Source organism: Plasmodium relictum (genome assembly GCF_900005765.1).
Source record: "Plasmodium relictum strain SGS1 genome assembly, chromosome: 13".
NCBI lineage: Eukaryota > Apicomplexa > Aconoidasida > Haemosporida > Plasmodiidae > Plasmodium > Plasmodium relictum.
Window position 1 is genome coordinate 1,757,050 of NC_041691.1, and position 21,450 is coordinate 1,778,499.

Genomic DNA, 21,450 nt, shown 5'->3' on the forward strand with positions numbered 1-21,450 from the left:
TTAATTTTATATTTTTCATACTAATTTAATGGCAAAAATGTATAATAATATATAAATAGAAATTTTAATTAATTCATTTAAAAAAAAATTTTTTTTTTATTATTATATTACTATTTAATTTTAAAAGGTACTCTTTCAAGAAATTTATTCGTTTAATAAATTAAAAAAAAAAAAAATTTGCTAAATTAAGAATAATGCATTTTGATGAAAAAAAAAAAAAAAAAAACCTATTCTTTTTAAATATACATGCCATAAAAAAAAAAAAAATAAAATAACTTTGTATGGTATTTTTTCTAAAAAGAATAAAGGAAAATGCATTCATTTACTGAATATATACTTTTTTTTTTTAATCACCTTAAATGTTAAAATGAGGAACATTTTATAAATGTATTAAAAAAAAAATTTATTCTTTTTTCCATCATTTTTAAAAAAGTAATAAATATCAACCATATTATTTTAGTAACTATAAAAATGCTTAGAAAAAAGTGTTCTTATAATTTCACTTGAATATAAAATGAGGAAATAATTTTTTTAAAATAAATATTTTATTGATAAATGCTAACTTATTTTTTATTAAAAGATGAAAACAATAGAATAAGAGGAACTTCAACACTATGTTGATGTTTTTTTTTTTTTTTCTATTTGTTTCACAATAAAACTATGTAATTAATTTACCAAATTTTTTGTGTATTATTCAAAAAAAAAAAAAAAAATAATCTCAATCTTTCAAATAATAATCTCAACATGCTACATTTCCTGATATCAACAAAACATTTTTGTTTGTATTTTTTTTTTAGTCTACGATGAATTTTACATTAAAAATTATTTTATTTTGTATTATTATTATTTTTTTTTTTTTAATATAATACTTCATTGAAAAAACCTATATTTCTGCTTTTTATTGTCAGAAAAAATATGATTTTAATTATATTTAGAGTTTATTTTCTTTGTAGGAAATACAAAATTTATTGATAATATATATATATATATATATTTATGCATATAAATAATTTTTTTATTTAAAATATATTAAGAAACAAAAAAAAAAAAAAAAAGATGAATTATAAAAACAACTGGAAAGAGAGACAAGATCGTCTAGAAAATATAATAAAAAAAGAATTCTTTTTTAAATCAAGTTTAAAGAGAGAATACGAAGAATCTATAACAGGTGGTTTTATAGTAAACAATAAATATACCTTAAAAGAAAGTTATGAATGCTCGAAATGTGAATATGTTATATTAATAATAACAGAATATATAAAAAAAGAATGTGTACTGGATAATTATATTTTAGCTTATAGAAAGCTGTATGAAAATATAGAATATTATTTTAATAAGATTTCTAAGAAATCGGATATTGACTATTTAATTGATAATTATTTTTTAAAGAGAAATATATCATTAAATAAAAAACCAAAAAATAGAAATAATACAGAGAAAAATTATATAGAAATGGAAACATACACTATATCTATTATACTAAAAATAAAAAAATATATTTTGAATGCGATTCCTATGCTAAAAAATATTATAGAAAACTTGAAATTTCATGACAGCAATTTTTATATTAGTAATAGAATTGGAATAATAGAAAATTTAAAAAAAAAAATTTTCGATTACTCTTGTAAAAAGAAAAAAAATATTCAGATTCCATGTAGTTACACCAATTTTTACGGAAAGCTTGATACGTCATTTGGTAGCAATGTTAAGAATAAGTGTTATGATTACAATACCACCAATATTAATTATAATTTGAATTCTAATAATTCTAATAATAATAATTTCAGCATTAATATATGCAATAATAATTATAACGATCAGTATTCATACTTAGAAACAGATAATGAAAACAGCGGAAATCAGCATATGAATTCAACTGAAAATATGAATGATAATAAATACAAAAATTATAATTGTAACTTATACTATAGTGATGGTAGAAATAGAGAACATGAATACATGCATTTACAGAGTTTTAATGATTCTAATAGATGCACTACATCATTGAAGAAATTTTATGAAATAAAAATAACAACAAATAAAAACTTAGTTAGTCTAAAGAGTATTCTTCTTTTGATTGAAATTATCTTTTTATTACGTTCATACTTCATTAAATTTGAAGTAGAAAATAAAAAGAATGAAAAAATTAATTTTTTTCAACTTCATGAACACAGAAAAAATATTATTTGCGATGAAATAAACTATGAGCTATTTTACAATATAATTTTAGGTAAACTAAGAAAAAAAAAAAAAAATGAAGAAGAAAATTATTTTCAAAAAGACAAAAACATAAAATTAAACCAAAATGAAAAATATAATAAAAGCTATGAAAAACAAAATAGCAATATTCTATATAGCAATGACTTTGCATATAATAGGGAATCTTGCTTAAATTACGAAAATAATAATTATATTTCAGACAACGAAGATAATTATTCATCTAATAATAAAAATATGTATTCATCAAATGAAAAAAACAATTATTTATCTAATAATGAAGGTGTTCATTTATTCAAGAATATAAATAATGACTCCTTCAATAATACTTTTCCAAATGAAAATAGCAATAATAATGTACCTTGTGTAAATTTTTCAAAAGAGAAGAAAGCTATTAATAATTTAAGCGAAAAACAAATAAATAAAATCAATGAGTATATAAATTATTTGTTTATAAATATTATAGAAGAATGTGATACTTATTTTAGTATTGAATTTTTATACACATTGCACATATTTCAATTCAATTTCTTGTTTAATATTTTTAAAAACCTATTGTTAAAGACAAATGTAGAAGATCACATAATCATAATGTTAACTTATTGTGCTTGTAGTATTCAAAATAAAGAAATAATTGATTATTGCTTTTGGAAATTGATAAGTATATTTGAAAGAGAAACAATACCTAATAGTTGGATAAGATTAGATAAAATAAATAATCAATTAAAAAATTATAAAGAAATTAGTTTTAAGGCAAAGGAAAATGGGGGAAAAAAAAATTATTCTAATAGCATATTTTATGAAACATTAAATATTACTAAAGAGAATGAAATTGAAAATAATTTAAGTGAAATAGACATCAATAGAGGAAATATTTATTTTAAGAGAAATTTAATCGACAAAAATGTATTTAAAAACTCTATAAATAACACAAAAAAAGAATTCGATAACTGTAATGATATACCAAAGGGTTATATTATTAATGAATTGCAAAGATTAAGAAATTTTAATGATCATTATTCATGCTGCTATATTTTAAAGAACAATAAAAAACATAAAATATTAATGGGTTTTAAAAAGAGAGGAGAAAATAAAGTGTATATATATAAATATGATAAAAAAATTAAAAAAAAATTTAAAACATTAAAAACATTTTTCAATATATCAGGTTTCCTGGGTGTATTAATATGTAATTTTACTGGTATGAAAATTAAAATATATGATAACGGAATATCAGAAAAATTTTCGAATTTTTTTCCTAGTTTTGAGAGAAAGAATGTAATAACAATTACTTTTGAATCCAACATAATAAGTGAATTACCAAGACATTTCATATGCAATATATATAAAGAAAATAAAAATATAAAATTTATTTATGAGAACAAATGCCCTATATGGAATGAAGAAAAAGAAATTTATGAATTACCTTTTTATGGAAGAGTAAAATTAGCTAGTGCAAAAAATTTACAACTTATTTTAAGAAAATGTATTATTCGTCAATCAAAAAAAGAATTATTTTTAAATAAAAATATAAATGATGTTATTGAATATATGACTAGCGAAAATAACCAAAAAAGTTATGAAAACGATAATTCAACAGAATATAATGATAATACTTTATATAAAAAAAATTCCCAAATGCTTCAAGATAAAGATGTTAAAAATGAAAAAAAAAGTGGTAACAAATTTTCATTTGATGTTATAAAAAATAATTCAAAAAAAGAGGAAAAAAAATTCGAAATTATAAATAAAGATGAAGAAGAAATATTTTTAATATTTGGAAAAAACTCAAAAGATTATTTTACTTTAGATTTTCGTCATCCCCTATCAACTTTTGAGGCATTTGCTATAGCGATATCTTCCTTACTAAAAAAGAAAGCAGTATCTTAATTTTTTTTAAAAAAAATATAATATATATATTTTTTTGTTTTTTTTTTTTTTTTAGTTTTTTTTTAGCATTATTTTTTATATTATATTATTTTTGTTAACTTCCCTAAAATATTATATATATAATATATTGTATTATAATATCAATTAACTTCATAAATTTATAACTAAATTTTTCATTGTTCTTTTTATAAAAAAAGAAACATATATATATATATTTAATTACAATATTTTTTATGTATTTCATTATAATAATAAATAGTTGTCAATATATAAAATTGAAATATACATTTTAAGCATTTGTTGATAAAATAGTTAAGTTTCTTAAAAAAAAAAAAAAAATGGAATTACTGTAACAAATATAAAAATATAAAAAGAAAAATTAATTTTTTTCTCTTTATATTAGCAAAGATGAAAAATAAATCCTATTTATATAAGTTACATATAAATATATTTTTTCAAAAGTACATATACAAGTTCTTTTGTGTAAAAAAAAAAAATAAAAAAGGGAAGCTTCATTAAACAATATTTTTATATTAATATGCTTCTAAAAAAAAAAAAAAAAAATTAATTTTTACTTTTTTCTTGTACAAATGCCCAATCTACATGAATTTCCTGATTTAACAAAATTGATCCGTCCATTTCTTAAATATTAAAAAAAAAAGAATGAATGAATATATATAAAATGAATAAAATAAAAAAATAGTTAAATTATATGCAAAATGAATGTAATGGAAATAGAAGATAAACTAAATTGTTCTATAAAAACTGTAACTAAAATTGAGTAAATACTCCATTGTAAGTAGAAAAAATGTGTTTTTCTGTTGCAATATTTTTATAAAAATAATAATATAAAATAAATATAAGTGTAATTTATATGTAGAAAAAAAAAAAAAAAAAATTATGTATATAATTACCATCAATTGCTCTTTTAGCATCAACAAAATTTTCATATTCAAGAAATGCATATCCTTTTAAAAAACCTGTTCGTCTATCTAAATTTAAATGTAAATTTTTTACTTGCCCAAATTTTTCAAAAACTTCTTTTATATAATCATCTCTTGCTTCACCATGAATATTTGTTATTATGATTATCCATCCTTCAATAGCTATTAAAAAATGTGTATTTATATAAATATTAAATTTTCAAAAAATATTATTGTAATTAATTATTAAGCTTTAAATAAGATATTTTCTATATAAATTAATACATTTGGTTTATTACATTTTGCAGGAATTTCATCTTTTTTAAAAACATTACTTAAATTATCTTCCATTCTTTTAAATATTATATGTTTTTTTTTTTCATATTTAGTTAAAAAGAATAAAGTTCAAAAAAAAAAAAAAAAAAGAGAAGTCAGGAAAAATGATAATATAAAATATAAAAAAAATGGTAGTATTTGCTTTATATACTTTTCGTTAATATAATTTATAATATGTAAAATTTATAAAAAAAAATAGTAATATTAAAAAAAAAAATAAATAAATAAAAATTTTACAAATGTAGATACTTTATGTAACTAATATTTCAAAAAGAAAAAGAAAATAAATATACATTCTATTATTATTATTAATATTATGTTTTATTTATCCATGAAATACTTTGTAATTTTTTTAACAGTTATAATTTTTTTTTCAATTATTTTAAGATTGTTATTTAAGAGATCATTAAAAATACAAAGAAAATTTATTAAGGATAATTGTATTATTTACTTTTGCTTGACTATTAAATATTTTACTATTGAAGAAATAATCATAGATATAGAATATAAAAAAAAAATATTAATAAACTTAAAAGATATAAAAATTAAATTTTCAAAATGGTGTTTTCAATTAAAAATTTTAAAATTATTGGTGAACGTTTCATATAATGAAACAAAAAATCCAGTTTTGAAGAAAAAAGATATAAGTTGCAATTTTCTTCTAAATTTATTTTTAATCTTATTAAATGTAATAGAATTTTATATTGAAGAGTTTCATTTTTCTATTAAGAAAATGATTCCTATGAAAAGTGAAAAAACTAATGAAAAAGAAATAAATGAAATTTTATCTAAAAATAAGTCAGCTACTAGAAATTATACTTATAAAAAGGATTTGAATTACATATCAGATACAAGAAATACGAAATATCATGATATGTTTCTTACTTTTTTATTCGAGGTTATATTAAATAACGTATTCTTAAAAATTCGTAGAAAAAATATTTCATTATTATTCGAGTTAAATAAATTTTCTTTTTTTTGTAATAATTACTTAGTACTTGATATTTCATCCAGTAATTTCCTTTTATTTTATAATTATTTTATGAAATCTATAAGTGTAAAAATTTATTTTATTTTAAAAGCATTTATTTATTTAAACAACTTATTTGAATTATGTTTTTTATTAAAAAAAAGTAAATTTTATCTAAAAAGAAAAAAATCAAATAAGTTAATGTATTACTTCAAAAAGCTATTTCATAATATTAATGTAAATGTTCAAATATTGAAAATTTATATAAAAGAAGAACAAATAAAGTATTTTTTGTGCTTTTTTTTAGAAGAAATTTCAATAGAAAAAAATAAATTATCATCATTAGCTTTTACAAAGATAAAAAATTCATATTTATTATCAATAGAAAATAAAGAATATTTTATTTCAAATGCATATGATACTCTTATTTTCTTAAAAAAAAGAAATTTTAGAGAAAAAAGTACAAAAATTAATAATGAAGAAAATGGCATACATCTATATCAAAGAAAAAACAATAATAGCATAGTTATTAGTAGGAGAAGTAGTTTTAATAATGAAAAAAAAGTAATAAAAAATAATTCTAACAAAAATATTAAAATATGTAATGAATACTACATTGATGATTTATGCAACAGCAAATTGATGAACAAAAAAAAAAATGGAAAAGATGATAATGTGAAGAAACTAAGATTTAAATTATACATTAATTTCGATAAAGTATATTTAAATATATATTCCATATATCCTTTAATTTTTTTAAAATATATGAAAAAATTAGTTGATGTTTTTGATGTAAAAAAGAATACAAAAGAGAATTGTTATTTATATTTATTAAATAATATTCATTTAAAAGATAACCCTTTTGGAGAAATAGAGAATTTTAATAAAATAATTTATTCCTATAATTATAATTTCAATAGTTGTTATAAAAGAAAAATATTTCAAAAGAAATTAAATGATAATAAAGAAGTTGAAGATTATGAAAATATAAGAAATCTATTGAGGAATAGAAAGCTTATATTTAGGTTATTTATAAGTAAAATATTTTGTAAATTTTATTACAAAGAAAGTAATGATATAAAATTTTGTAATTTTTTAAATAAAAAATATATAAAATCTTTTGAATTAGTTGCAAATTCCTTAAATTTCTATTCAAAAAAAAATCTTTCTCTTTTTTTTTTGCAAAATATTGGAGTATCTTATTTTAATCAAAATCCGATTCTTCACATTAATCATTTAAAAATAACAAAATTATATAAAGATTTTTTCTTTGAAGTTAATAATATATATTTTTTTTTTTCTCCTACTGCATTATTAACTATTAGAATAGTTAATTTTATATTGGAACTTTTAGGTTATCTTAACAATTCTAATCTTCTTCAAGTAAAATATTCAAACATTTAAAGAAGAGAAATTAAAAAAGAAAAAAAAAAGAAAAATATGATAATAAAAAATTTTAAATATTTTATTTCAAAAAATATAAAACATAGTAAACTGATTTCTTGATCTTTTATTTCAATTTTAAAATTGTCTAATTTTTTTTATAGAAATATCTCGACAAAAAAAAACCTAATGAAAGCAAATTTTTTCTGAATTTTTCAGTTGTAAAAGCAGAATCCAATAAATTGAAGGTAAATCATTCATACGTATTTTAATATATTGCTAATAGAATAACTATTAGTATATATGCACATTTTTTTTTAATTATTATTTAGGTTTTTTCGAATAGTTTCAAAATAATAATTTTTAAAAAATATATGAATTTTGTTCTAAAAAATAATATAATTTCAAGTAAAAATTTAACATGTTCATGTCATTATGTAAATATATCAAATATTAAAAAGGACAGAAATTATATTTTTATATTATTACACAACATAAACTGTCATTTATGTTTTGATAAGTATTTCATAGAATTTTTCAATGATATATATAAAATAATAAACTTCTTTAAATTTATAATATATAAAAGTAAGATCACATTTCATAAAGACAATGAATTATCTACTAAATGTAACAATAAAAACTTTCTCAGAACAAGGTTAAGCGGAAATATAAAGTGAAAGAAAATTTTATTTTTTTTTATGTTATATAATATTATACTGAAATTTTTCCTAACTATTATTATTTTTTTTTTTTTATTTATTTATAGAAACAAAAGGTTTAATTTGAAAATTTTAAATATTAAAGTTGTTGAAATAGTGAAACATGTGCAAACAAAAAAAGAAAAAAAAAAATATGTAAGTGACGTTAATATATATAAAAATAAAATTTATAAAAATTACGAAATAGTAAGTGATGAAGAAATTGTAAATCAACACTTAAAATTTTCTATTTTAAAACACTCTATATATTGTAATAATATGAAGTCAATAATTACGAAACATAAAATAAATTATGAAGATAATGACTATTATAAAAATGAGCATGAATTAAATTACTTACTATCATATAAAAAAATACACTCAAAAAAAAATGAATACAATTCACTATGTAAAAAACAAATTAGCTTTAATAGTACATTGTCATTATTTGAAAAAGAACATTTCCAAAAATATAAGAAAATAAATAAAGATAGATATAATTTTTTTGCAAAAAATGTATTTACATTCAGTGAATGTGATTCATTAACATATAGAAAAGAAAATAATTTTTATAAAAAAATGAAAAATTCTCAAAATTATGAAGATTATTCTAAATTAAATGATACTGAAATAAAAAGTGATACAGAAAATAATTATAGAAATAAAACAATTAATACAAATAATTATATTAAAAATTATGAAGTGAAGAATAAATATTTAAATAAATTATATTTGCAATATAATTATAGAGTAAGTAAATCTTATTTTAATGAAAAAAATATAATCAATAAAATATATTTGATGAATAGTAACTTAATACATACAAAATGCTTGAAAGACGTTGGTAGAGTATATGATAGCAATAAAGAAAATCATAGTTTCTTAAAAAAAATAGCAAAAAGAATATATTTAAAAAAAAAAAATAATAAGACAAAAAAAACCAAGTTCATTAAGTTATTATTAGTATTAGATAAAATAGAAATGTTCAATGAGAAATATTTAAATATTACAATAAGAAATTGTTTCTTCTTTTTTTTTAAAAATTTTATAGAAGTCAAATTAACTGACTTATTTTTTATATTCGAATATATAAAAAGAAAAAATGAATATTTGTTTTTTCTTTTAAATTATTTAATAATACACTTTTACAAATATATTATATTTTGTTCATTTAATGAAGATATAAATGTTTTTTTGAAAAAAAACAAAATGCAAAAAAAAATTTCTAACATTAAATTATCTTTAAATAAAACCAAACTTATTTTAACTAATCAAGATTATAGAAATATTGCAGGATATATATTTGATAAAATACAATATTGCAAGAAATATGAGAATAAAAAAATAAAAATAAACAACAAGGATATGATAAGTGAGAATAAAGGGATTATTCATAATATATTTTTTTTTATATGTAATAATTTTAAAATTATAATTGAAAGTTCTTTTTTAGAAGCTCATTTATTTTTTGAATATATATGTGCTTTTACATTATCTTATAAAAATTTTTTTATTTCTTTACACAAGAAAGATGAAATTTCTATTAATTCACTAATTCATCATTTTTTATTATCTTACGGATTTTTTACGAATATGAGTGACAATTTAAATTTAGACATAATATATAAAGGGAACATGTATATTTTTAAAAAGATTTTTCAAAAACTAAAAATAAAAGATAATATAAATACTATTATTCAATGTAAAAAAAACAAACTAAATGAATTACTATACATAAATTTAATAAGTATTAAAATTATTACACTATTAAAAACTTTTATAAATAAAGTTGACAATTTAAATAGCAATTCAAATAAAAATTTGAAATATATTACATTTTATAAAAATGAGTATAATAAAAAAGTAGATATAGAAAAAAATAGAGAGCAAAAAGAACAAGAAGAAGAGGATGGAAAAGAAAAAGAAATAAGATATAATGAAAGAATAATATTTTTAAATGTAAATGTAATAGGCAGAGCAAAAAATGAGTCACTAATTAATTATAATATTTCACCTCTTCAAATTTTATTTTTTTTTGATATAATAAAAAATTTGAATTTTTTTCTAAATGAACTATATTTTGAACTAGAAAAATTATTTACAAATGCTAATTATAATGATAATTTTTTTGATAAAAATTTTAATAATATAATAATTAAAAAAAATGAGAGAAAAATTAAAAATAAAAAAATATTAAATATTAAACTTAAGTTAAGTATGACAAACCTTCATTTAAAATTTTATATTTTTAGATTATATTTAAAAAATATACTATTAAACAATTATGAAGTAAATGAAATTAATGATGAAAAAAGAAGTAATAATTATGATAATGTAAATTATTTTTTGTTTTTTGAAAATTTATTGTTGTCTTTTGAACATAATGTAACTAATATTAATAAAATTAAAGAAAATTATATTTTTGTGAATGACATTAGGAATTTTTTACCTTCAGTAATTAAAATTTTATAAATATAAAATATATGCATGTAAATACATAAAAAAAATTTACATTTATCTTTTATTTCTTTTTTTTTTTTTTAATTTTTAGATTTTTTGGAATATATACCAACGTGTTTTACCAGAATATTGCTATGTTGAAGAAAACGTTTTTAAAATTTTGCATATATATAATATAGACATTTTAATAAAAAAGAAAAAAAAAAATTTTTTTTCTTTTAATAATGTAAAAATGTATGTTAATGATAAAATAATAGAGATATTAAAGATTTTTTCCAGTAAAATTGATAATACTTTTATTTTTAAGAGAAATAGTTTAAAATATTCCAAACATGAATGTACTTTTGGTAAGGCAGTAAAACAATCAATATTTTATATAAATAATTTTGAAATAAACTTTTATAAAATAGTTGAAATGAAAAGTAGGAAAAAGAAAAGCTTTGATAAAAAGAAAAAAAAAAAAAAGTTTTTTCTTGAAGATAATTCTTCTGTAAATAAAAAAAATGAGAAAAAAAAAATAGGAGAGATTAATTATGTACACATAGATAATAATGAGGAAAATAAAAATAAAATTTCTAATTATATATTTGAAAAAAGAATGCAATTTTTAAAGAAAAAGATTAAAAAAAAAAAGGATAAAAGGGAATTTATTCAAAGTAATGGAAATACTCTATTGATTGGAAAAAAAGATATTTCGTTGTATATGAAAATTCTAACAAATTTAAAAAATGAAATATGTATTCCATTTAACCGTTATTATAATTTTTTTTTTCATCCGTTTTTTTTTTTTTGTTATCAAGATATATTTGATTGCTCATACACAGAAAAGTATGACAACGCTTGCAGTAATATATCATTAACTTTTGTTGATTGTGAAAATCAAATTTTACTTTTTTTTTATAAAATTATTGTTAAATATAATAAAATTATAGATGAAAAAAAAATTTCTATATTTTTTAAAAATATTTCGTCTTATTATATAAGTTCATTTCATTTATTTAATATAAATAAATATAGTAAAGTAAAAAAAAGCTTTACAAAAGACAAGTTTTCCTTCTTAATAAGAAGAAATAAGAGTAGTTTCAGAGAAAGTGATCATAGTGACGAACTACTACTTCAGAATTTATATGAGAAACAAATACATAAACAAAAAAAAGAAAAAAAGAAAAAAAAAAATAAGAAAAAAAAAAAACATAAGAACTCACAAGATAGTAGAGATAAAAAAATAAAACTGTTTTATGGTAAAAATTTCGATGAAAGTAATTTCCATGTAGATTTTAATCAAAACTCATATTCAAAATTAGACAAGAAAAAATATTATAGTGATGAATATTATTATAAAGATAATGAATTTAACATGGTAGAAAAAAATGAAATTCATGATGATTTCATAAATAATAATAATAATAATAAATCTCGTTTAAGTATAAATTACATGTCTGATGAAATAAACGAAATAAAAAAAAAAATGAAATTGTTTTTTTGTTTACCTAATAAATATGATATATTATCTCCTTTCTTATACACAAAAGAATTAAACATAGTTATAAAAGAAGATAACAGAAGTTTGATAAATTTAGATAAAAATGTAATGAATATATTTTTATACTTTGATTTTACAATTATATTATTTAATAAAAAAGTGTTAGATTATTTCTACTATTTAAGCAAACAAATTATGCATTTCTCTTTAAAAAAAAATGAGCAAATGAAAAAAACTAATTACAAAAATGCTAATAAAAATGTTATATTATCTTCAGTTCACAATTATATTTACTCTTTTTTTTCTCGAAATAATTTTAATAGTAACATAAATATTAATGAATTCAAGACTTTTTATTATTTTCATTTTGTAATGAATAAAATTATTATTGAGTTTATAAAAAGAGATTACACAAATTATATTATATCTTTATATCACATATATTTTTTATTAAAAAAAAAAAGCCAGTATACTCTTGAATTAAATATAAATGATTTTTCAATAGAAAAAATTAAAAATTTAAAGCATCTAAGTATAATTTCTATTGATAAAAATGATGATAGTATAATACCTAATTGGATTTCAAGTTATTATGAAAAATTAGATAACAAAAAAGTTTCTAATTTTTCACTTAATCAAGAAAATGATATGAATCTCTGTAAAAATTTTTTAACATTAAAAATGAAATTTTTTAAAATTTTTCTTTTTCAAAATTGGAATGTAAGCATATTTAAAAAGAATAATTCTAAAGATTTAAATAATAAAATTATAAAATACTTTTTTTTTATTTTTTTATCATAGGTTATTGAAAAACTAAATTTGAGTTTATGTAATATAAATTTGTATATGGACAAAAGTACCATGAATGATCTTTGTCTTTTAAAACATTTTATATTAAAGAAACAAAAAGAGAAAAAAAGGAGAGAAAAAAAAAAAAAAAATTTTTCTCATTATTTTTATGTACACTCTTTAGAAATTTCTTCTATTCTAGTCAAAGCAACTATATATGGATTACATGAAATGGTATTATGAATATTTTTTGAATTTTTTTTTTTTAATTATCCCTTTTTGTTTTGTCTTTTTTTCTTTTAGAAAAAATCTATCACATGATATCCATTTGTTTTATTTATTTTTTTTTTTTTTTAATCTTGGTATATATATTTATAAAAAAATTATGAATTTACAATTTTACTTTTTTACTTTTTTACTTCTAATTTAGAATTTGAAGTTAAATATAAATCAGTTCAATGAAGAAAAAAAATTAACATATTTAAAGAAGATATTAAAGAAATACAAAAAGCACGTTTTAAAATATGTAATTAAAGAAAAAAAAAAAAAAAAATTAATTAAGTATATATAGCATTTTTTATTTTGTTTGAATTTGACAGGTAGGAAGTATTTTAATTACAAGGAAATTTTTAGATTTAATAAAAAAAGGAAAAACAAATTCTCAGCAATTAAAATATAATATTAAAGAAAAATAATAAAACTCTTATTTTCTTAAATTTTTAAGAAATTTTAAAACATCCTTTTGTATTGATTTCTAAAAAAAAAAAAAAAAGAAAAAAATACATATGTAAATATAGATATATTGATATTTATATTTAAATATATATCCTTTATTCTCTACTTAATTTTATAATTTTTTTTTTTTTTTTTATTATTACCATTTCACTATTATTTTTTGTAGTAATTGTTTGTTTACTTTTTTCTTTTATTTTTAATTTCTTCAGATTATCGTTTTTTTTTGTTTTAACGTTTTTTCTACTATTAGTTACTTCATTTGGACGATTATTTTCGTTATTATTCTTTTCTCTTGAATAAAATTTTCTTTTGTTATTTATTTCAGATATATTATTTTTATTATGATTATTTATTCTATTCGAGGAGTTTAGTTGTGTTTCTTCATATTCAAATTTATTCTGAATTACATTGGAAATATTTGTATTTTCTGCTTGTAATTTTAGTAATCTTCTTTTTTCTCTTTGCCTTTTCCCTCTACTTGTTTTTTTGTTTTTTTTTTTTATAGTTTTTTTTGTATTTATATTTTTTTCTTTTAAATGATTTAAGAACTTTTCTGTTTTTAATTTTTTTATATGAAGCATTCTTACATCTTCTATACAATAGTCAACATAGATAATATTTTTATTTTTTCTAACGGTTTGAAATTTTTTTTTGTAAACAATTTCATTAATTAACTCATATATATTTTTATTTTGTAATAAATTAATCAGCATTTTTGCATTCTCATGCTTATTAATATCTATAAAGCATATAATATTTTTATTATTCTTTGTTCTTTCAATTTCTATTTTTTTATCTTTACTAAAATTTTCTTTAACTACTTTCATTTTTGTAATTATTTCGTTTGATTTTTTAAATGCTTCTTTCTTTTTTATATTATATTTTTTCATAAGTATAGGTGTGAAATATTTTGTTATAAGTTGGCGAAATATGTTCTGTTCTAACATTGCAGGATAGTTTCTAATATATATTCTACATGGATTAATTAAAAAATTTCTATTTTTCAAAAGTTCTTTTTTTTTCTCTAGTAATTTTTGATTTCTTTTAATTATGTTTTCACTTACATTATCATTATTTATATTATTATCATAGATCAAATGAATATTATTATCCATTTTATTTTTTTCCTTTTTTTTTGCCACAGTAAATTTCTTATTATCTTTGATTAAATCTTTTCTAACAGCTCTTTTAACCATTATGTAATTATTTTTGAAAAATAAAAACTCTGAATTTACATTACTGCAGTTATCTTTAAGTAATATTTTTTTCATTTTTTCTTTTTTCTTTTTTTTTTCCATTTTATAAAATTTTTCAATTACATTTTCTTCTGTATCAATCTCTTTTTCTTCCTCTTCATATTCTCCAATTTTCTTTAAAAAGTTATCCGCATCTTTTTTGTGTTTTAATTTTACAAATACAGAAATTCTTTTGGTATTGTTTCTACATGTTTTTATGTATATATAATTTCTGCTTATGTTATTTTCTATATAACTTTTAATTTCCTCATTAGTTGCATCTGGTGGAATGTTCGTAATAAATAATGTTTTTCCTTCATCAACATCATTCATATTCCTGTTTGTATTTTTGTCCGAATATTTTTTATCTTCATCCTCTTCATTTTCATTTTCATTTTCTTTTTCATTTTCATTTTCATTTTCTTCTTCTTCATTTTCATTTTCATTTTCTTCTTCATTTTCATTTTCATTTTCATTCTCTTCTTCTTCATTTTCATTTTCATTTTCATTTTCTTCTTCTTCATTTTCATTTTCATTTTCTTCTTCATTTTCATTTTCATTTTCATTTTCTTCTTCTTCTTCTTCATTTTCATTTTCGTTTTCTTCATTTTCATTTTTTTCAACATCATTATAATATATTTCATTGATGTTCATTTTATTTTCTTTTGTTTTTAAATTTTCACTGTATTCATCATCGTTAACATTATTTAAGAAATTCAAGTTGGTATTAACTCTTTCTATACTAATTATATTACCACATAGTTTTGAATTATTTAAGAGCAATGCTTTTTGGGCATTTCTACAATTTGAAAAGTATACAAATGCATAACCTTGCTTTTTATTATCTTTTTTTGGAAAAAATATTTTAATATTTTTATCGATATTTCTAAATAATTTTTTAATATTTTCTATGTGGCAAGTTCTACTTAAATTTTTTAAAATGACTTTATTATCATTTCTTTTTGAAAAACATAAATTATGAGAAAATAAAAGATTATCTTTTACATTAAATGATTTTTCTTTCAAGTAATTTTCGAAAATACTTTTATTGATATATTTAAAAAAAATGGAAGCTAATTTTAAATTTAGAAATTCAATTATGTAAACGAAACAGTTATTTATTTCTTTATTATTTGTAGAATTTCCCTTAGATTTTTCCATTGTTTTATTGCTGTTATTATTATTATTTTTATTTTTATTTTCTTTCTTAATATTTATAACTATATCTTCAAAATTTTTAAGTTTCTTATCTATCACTATCTCAATGTCGTTTTCTGAATTTCTATTTTCATTAGAATTCTTGTTTTTATCATTAGTTTTATTTTTTTTATCATCCAAACAGCTTAGTATAGACACTTTATTCTTTAAAAAAATACTTTCCAAAAAACTTAACATTACAACACAATCTAAATCGTAATCAATGAATATTTCAATGGAATTAGAATATTTTATTTTTTGACGATTATAAACAATAGAAACTAACTTTTTTTGCTCATAGTTTTTTTTTAATGCAAATTCACATTTTATATTACTGTTGTAAACCTTTACGCCATTATATTTTGAAATAAAATCTTCTGCTTCTTTTTTGGTTTTAAAATGGCATATTGCACTTTTTAAATTTTTATTTGAAAAAAAAAAATGTTTATTACATATATTTTCAAATTCTTTTTTTAACAAAGGTAGATCAGTTCCTTTTATATTGCGAACAAAAACTTTATGTTTGTCAACAGCATCGTTGTGTTCTATCATTTTTACGTTTTTCTTTTTATATTATTTACTTAAAAGCATAAAAAATAAAATAAATTATAATTATAAAGCAAATAAAATTAAATAAAAATATTGTAAAAATGAGAACTATTAAAAGGTATAAATTAAAAATTAATAGCTACAAAAAAAAAAAAATAAAATAAAATAAAATGAAAAATTCTTTTACTACTGTATTCACATTTTTGAAATTTTATTAGTACATTTCTTTTTTTATATATTAAGGATAATATATAAATATATATATATTTTTTTGATTTTTATTTATTTTTTATGAAACTTACATATGCTCTTTTTTTATATAATTATTCATATAAATATATATATTTTTTTTTTTTTATTTTCAATGTATATTCGTCGTTAATTTTTTTTTTAAAGGATTTTATATTTTTAATAAACATATATATATAATTTTTTTTTTTTCTCCTAAAAATTTATATGAAAATAATTTGTTACAAATAAAATATTTATCTTTATAAAAATATATAAAAATTTTATTTTTTTTTTTTTATTGCTTTGTTCACCTTTTTAAAAAATTTGTATTTTTTAATAAATATCTTTGTACAATGTTTTTTAATAAAATGATGTTGATTTTTTAATATTTTATTAGCAGATATACTTTTCTATGAAAACTTTATGTTATAATAGAAAAAAAAAAAAGAAAAACATAGTCATAAATATTATTATTATATTTTTTTAGAAAAAAAAAAAAAACTTTCATTTATTGGAATAAAAGAATTTAATAAAAAAAATGGATGGAAAAAAGAATAAGTTGAACAAAAATAAAAAAAAAAATGAACAATTAAAAAAGAAAAGCGAAATAGAGAATAAAGTAGTAAATAGAAAAAGTAAAAACAACAGTAAATTAAATGAAAATGATAAAACAAAAAATACTAAAGAAAGAAATAATAAAAAAGAGATAGAGGAATATGAAAAGAGAGGTAATAAGCAAAATAATATTGAGTATACTGAAAAAAATAATATGAAAAATAAAAAAAACAATGAGATGAACATAAAGATTGAAAAAGTGAAATTAGAAGTAAAAAAAAAAAAAAAGGAAAAAGGTATAATGGAAAACATAAATATCAATAAAATAAAAAATAAAAATAAAATTAATAAAAAGGAAACAGATTATGAAGACACTATAGGAAGTGACTTTAATAATGGCAGTGTGAAAAGTACAAATACAAACACGGAGAATAACATTTTTATGAATGAAGAAATTGATGAAAGTGATGATGAATATAACATAAATACCCTTGGAGATTTTGATCTAAAGCACTATGAAAATTTCGATATTATAGGTTAGTAATAAATAGTTACAAACGTTGTAAAAAAAAAAATAAAATAACACCATTACAATTTTTTCTTTAATTTATGTTTGTATATCAGATTTGTATCTTTTCTTATTTTTTTTTTGATTTTCTTCTTTTTCTTTTTCTTTTTCTTTTTTTTTTAGTATATGATTTTCATTACTACATTAATTTTTATTTTCTATCACTATTTGCTTTCAACATATATATATATTTTTGTTTATTTTTATATTTTTTTCAATAAAATGTATAATAATAAGTTTTTCTTTTGTAAAATTTTTTAGTTAATTTTTTTCTTTTTTTTTTTAATTATAGGTTATGATATAGAAGGAAGAAAAATATACAAGAAAAACGAAAATGCTATTGATGAATTTATTGAATCAAAAACAGATGCTGATTCATGGAGAAAAATAAAAGATAAAAAAAATAACAGAATTATTGAATTAACAAATACTGACTTAGAGATAATAAAAAGTATTAGGGAAAATAAGGTGGCAAAATACATTGATAACTCCAATTTTATTTATGAAAATGAAAAAGAAGAGTATAAAATATTTCCAACTTCTAATTATAATTTAATCAAAGATAACTATAAGGAATCAAAACACGATAAAAAAAGAATTCTTCAGATAATGAAATATTTATTAAATAAACAAAAATACCCCGAAAGATATTTACCAAAAGAAGAAGATGACATATATGATTTATGGAATAATAAAATTTATGATGAATTTAACAATATCAATGAAATAAATTTGCCTAATGTATTGCCAGGTCATAAATATAGTTACAATCCACCACCAGAGTTAATGTATAATTCATCAGAAAAAAGAAATATTTTAAAAAATAATGAAGATGCCTTTATACCGCAAAATTATAAAAGTATAAGAAATATAGAATATTATAAAAAAACATATTTTGATTTATATCAGAGATGCTTAGACATATATTTATGTTCAAGATCATTAAAAAATGTTCTAAATATAAATAAAGAAGATTTATTACCAAAATTACCATCCACGAAGTCGTTAAAACCATTTCCTCAATATCCATTTATTAAATATATTTTGAATGATGATTTAACCAAGGATAAAAATAAATATAATAATCATATTGACATAAATGAAAGAGATAATATTGTTTACATTATTCAATGTGATAAATTGTACGTATTTGATATATTAACATCTTACAATATAGCTACAATTGATTTGAAACACTATTTTAAAAAAGTTATGCCACTAAATAAAAAATCGGCAAATTTTCAAGATAATATCATGATCAAAGTTAATAGAGATTATTTAATTTTAGCTATTTCATATGAAAATATTATTTTTCTATTTCATTATGAAAGTTTTATTCCACCTGTTAAATCAAATATTGAAAATATAGAAGAAATTTATCACAATAATAAAAAAAAAAAAAGAGCTTGTAGTAATAGTGATGATGAAAGTAAAGATAAAAATGGTACATCTTCATCGTTATCAAACTCGGAGGATGAAGAAGAATCAGATCTATATGATGAAGATTTTGATGAAGGAAATGATGATGAAGAAACACATATAAGCAATGATATAAAAGAAATAAGCGAAGATGAGAAGGAAATAAAAAATAATTATGAAAAGAATTGTGATTCGGAAAAGAAATACATAAATTTAGATAGAAATATGATTTATTATAAAACGAAAGGATTACTAAGTGCATTTCATAATAATTTTAAAAATTCTGATGAATATTGTTATTCTACAGACATTGATATTAAATGGATTAATATTAAATCTAATGATAAGGTATAAAAATAACTAAAAAAAAATAATATTGATATAAATGAACTTTGATTACTTTTTTTTTTTTTTAATTTTAGAAAATAAAGTACTGTGTTGCTATGAAGCATGAGGGAAAAATTAGAAATTTTTCGTGGAATAAAAATGGTATTTAAAAAAAAAAAAAAATATGCATAAATATATGCTTTGTTAACGTAAAAGACATGTTTTTTTTTTTTTTCATAGGTAATTATTTATCAGTAACGTGTTTAAGAAAGGTTGGTCAATATCATTATTGTTATTTACATCATTTGAAGTCAATGAAATCAATAAAACTTATAAAAAAATATAAACAAAAAAGAGGAGATATTATTCAAACATTATTCTTTCCTAAAAGTCCATATTTTGCAGTAGCTTTTGAAAACAATATAATGTAAGAACAAAAAAGAAAAAAAGATTTACTTAATTTATATTTCATTTCCATTTATGACTTTCTTTATCAATATATTTTTTATGTTTCATATTTTTTTTTTTTTTTTTATATACAGAATTTATAATTTAAAGTCTAAATCTAAAAAAGATAGAATCATAAAGAAACTGAGAGGAATTCAAAATATAACAAGTATTGATGTACATACTAATGAAGGATATGTTTTGGCTTCAGATGAAAAAGGAAAAGTTTTTATTTTTGATCTGGAATTATCTTCCAATCCCTATAAAAAATTTCATTTACAAAATTGTTCTTTGAAAAAAGTGGAATTTCATAAAATTTTTAATTTGTTTTATTCACTAAGTTCAAATGGAACTGTGAATTTATTTTATTCGAAATTTTTTCAGGATTATATAACAAATCCAATTTTACTACCTATTAAGCAATTATCAAATGAATCAAAAATAATTGACCTTGTTTGGTCATGTAAAAAACCATGGTTATTTGTTCATACAGAAAATAATTTTTCTGCTTTATATACATAACATTTTTTTTTTTAATTTGAATTTTCAAAAACAGCAAAAAAAATAATTTTTAATATAAAATATCATCATTACAAATAAAGATTCAATATATATTTTATGATAAAGAATATATTTTCCTTCTTTTTAATATAGAAATGACATAAAAATAAAATATTTATAATAAAACTTATAACGCATGCAATCATTTTCATTTACAAATTTAAGTTAAAAAAATTGAAATATATAAATTTTTTTCTCCAATTTTAAAAATTAAATATATATTTTTTTAATTTGCTTTTAAATATCTTCAATATAGAATATAAATTTTCAATGTTTGCTATATTATATTATTTTATTTTTTTTTAATTTATCAAATTTTATATATAAAATAATAAAAACTTTAATATTGATTTTACTTTTTCAAGTGCATTTTTTTAAAATTTGATAACTTTTGATGTAATTGCTTTTATGTAAAAACAAAGAAATTCAAGTTTCAAACATTTTATCTTTTTATATATTAATGGTCTAATATTT

The 21,450-nt window shown here is 17.7% G+C and overlaps 5 protein-coding genes across 5 annotated transcripts; 3 read left to right on the forward strand and 2 right to left on the reverse strand.

Annotated features, from left to right (window-relative positions):
- Window positions 1-1,056: 1,056 nt before the first annotated feature.
- Window positions 1,057-4,107, forward strand: PRELSG_1344700 (conserved Plasmodium protein, unknown function; the record flags this gene model as incomplete). The annotated part of the gene is made up of 1 exon (XM_028678987.1): window positions 1,057-4,107. One exon carries the CDS (start codon window positions 1,057-1,059, stop codon window positions 4,105-4,107), a length of 3,051 nt encoding a protein of 1,016 aa, XP_028536079.1.
- Window positions 4,108-4,671: 564 nt separating this feature from the next.
- Window positions 4,672-5,381, reverse strand: PRELSG_1344800 (RNA-binding protein, putative; the record flags this gene model as incomplete). Its single annotated transcript, XM_028678988.1, has 3 exons — window positions 4,672-4,748; window positions 5,022-5,213; window positions 5,330-5,381. 3 exons carry the CDS (start codon window positions 5,379-5,381, stop codon window positions 4,672-4,674), a joined length of 321 nt encoding a protein of 106 aa, XP_028536080.1.
- A 316-nt stretch (window positions 5,382-5,697) lies between these two features.
- PRELSG_1344900 (hypothetical protein) lies at window positions 5,698-13,847 on the forward strand (the record flags this gene model as incomplete). Its single annotated transcript, XM_028678990.1, has 8 exons — window positions 5,698-7,719; window positions 7,884-7,967; window positions 8,052-8,377; window positions 8,489-10,874; window positions 10,972-13,083; window positions 13,165-13,386; window positions 13,583-13,678; window positions 13,752-13,847. The coding sequence occupies 8 exons, from the start codon at window positions 5,698-5,700 to the stop codon at window positions 13,845-13,847; spliced, it is 7,344 nt and encodes a 2,447-aa protein (XP_028536081.1).
- An 8-nt stretch (window positions 13,848-13,855) lies between these two features.
- On the reverse strand, window positions 13,856-16,871 carry PRELSG_1345000 (RNA-binding protein, putative; the record flags this gene model as incomplete). The annotated part of the gene is made up of 2 exons (XM_028678991.1): window positions 13,856-13,906; window positions 14,031-16,871. The coding sequence occupies 2 exons, from the start codon at window positions 16,869-16,871 to the stop codon at window positions 13,856-13,858; spliced, it is 2,892 nt and encodes a 963-aa protein (XP_028536082.1).
- A 766-nt stretch (window positions 16,872-17,637) lies between these two features.
- BOP1 (ribosome biogenesis protein BOP1, putative) lies at window positions 17,638-20,937 on the forward strand (the record flags this gene model as incomplete). The annotated part of the gene is made up of 5 exons (XM_028678992.1): window positions 17,638-18,190; window positions 18,515-19,989; window positions 20,064-20,130; window positions 20,209-20,395; window positions 20,511-20,937. The coding sequence occupies 5 exons, from the start codon at window positions 17,638-17,640 to the stop codon at window positions 20,935-20,937; spliced, it is 2,709 nt and encodes a 902-aa protein (XP_028536083.1).
- Window positions 20,938-21,450: the final 513 nt, after the last annotated feature.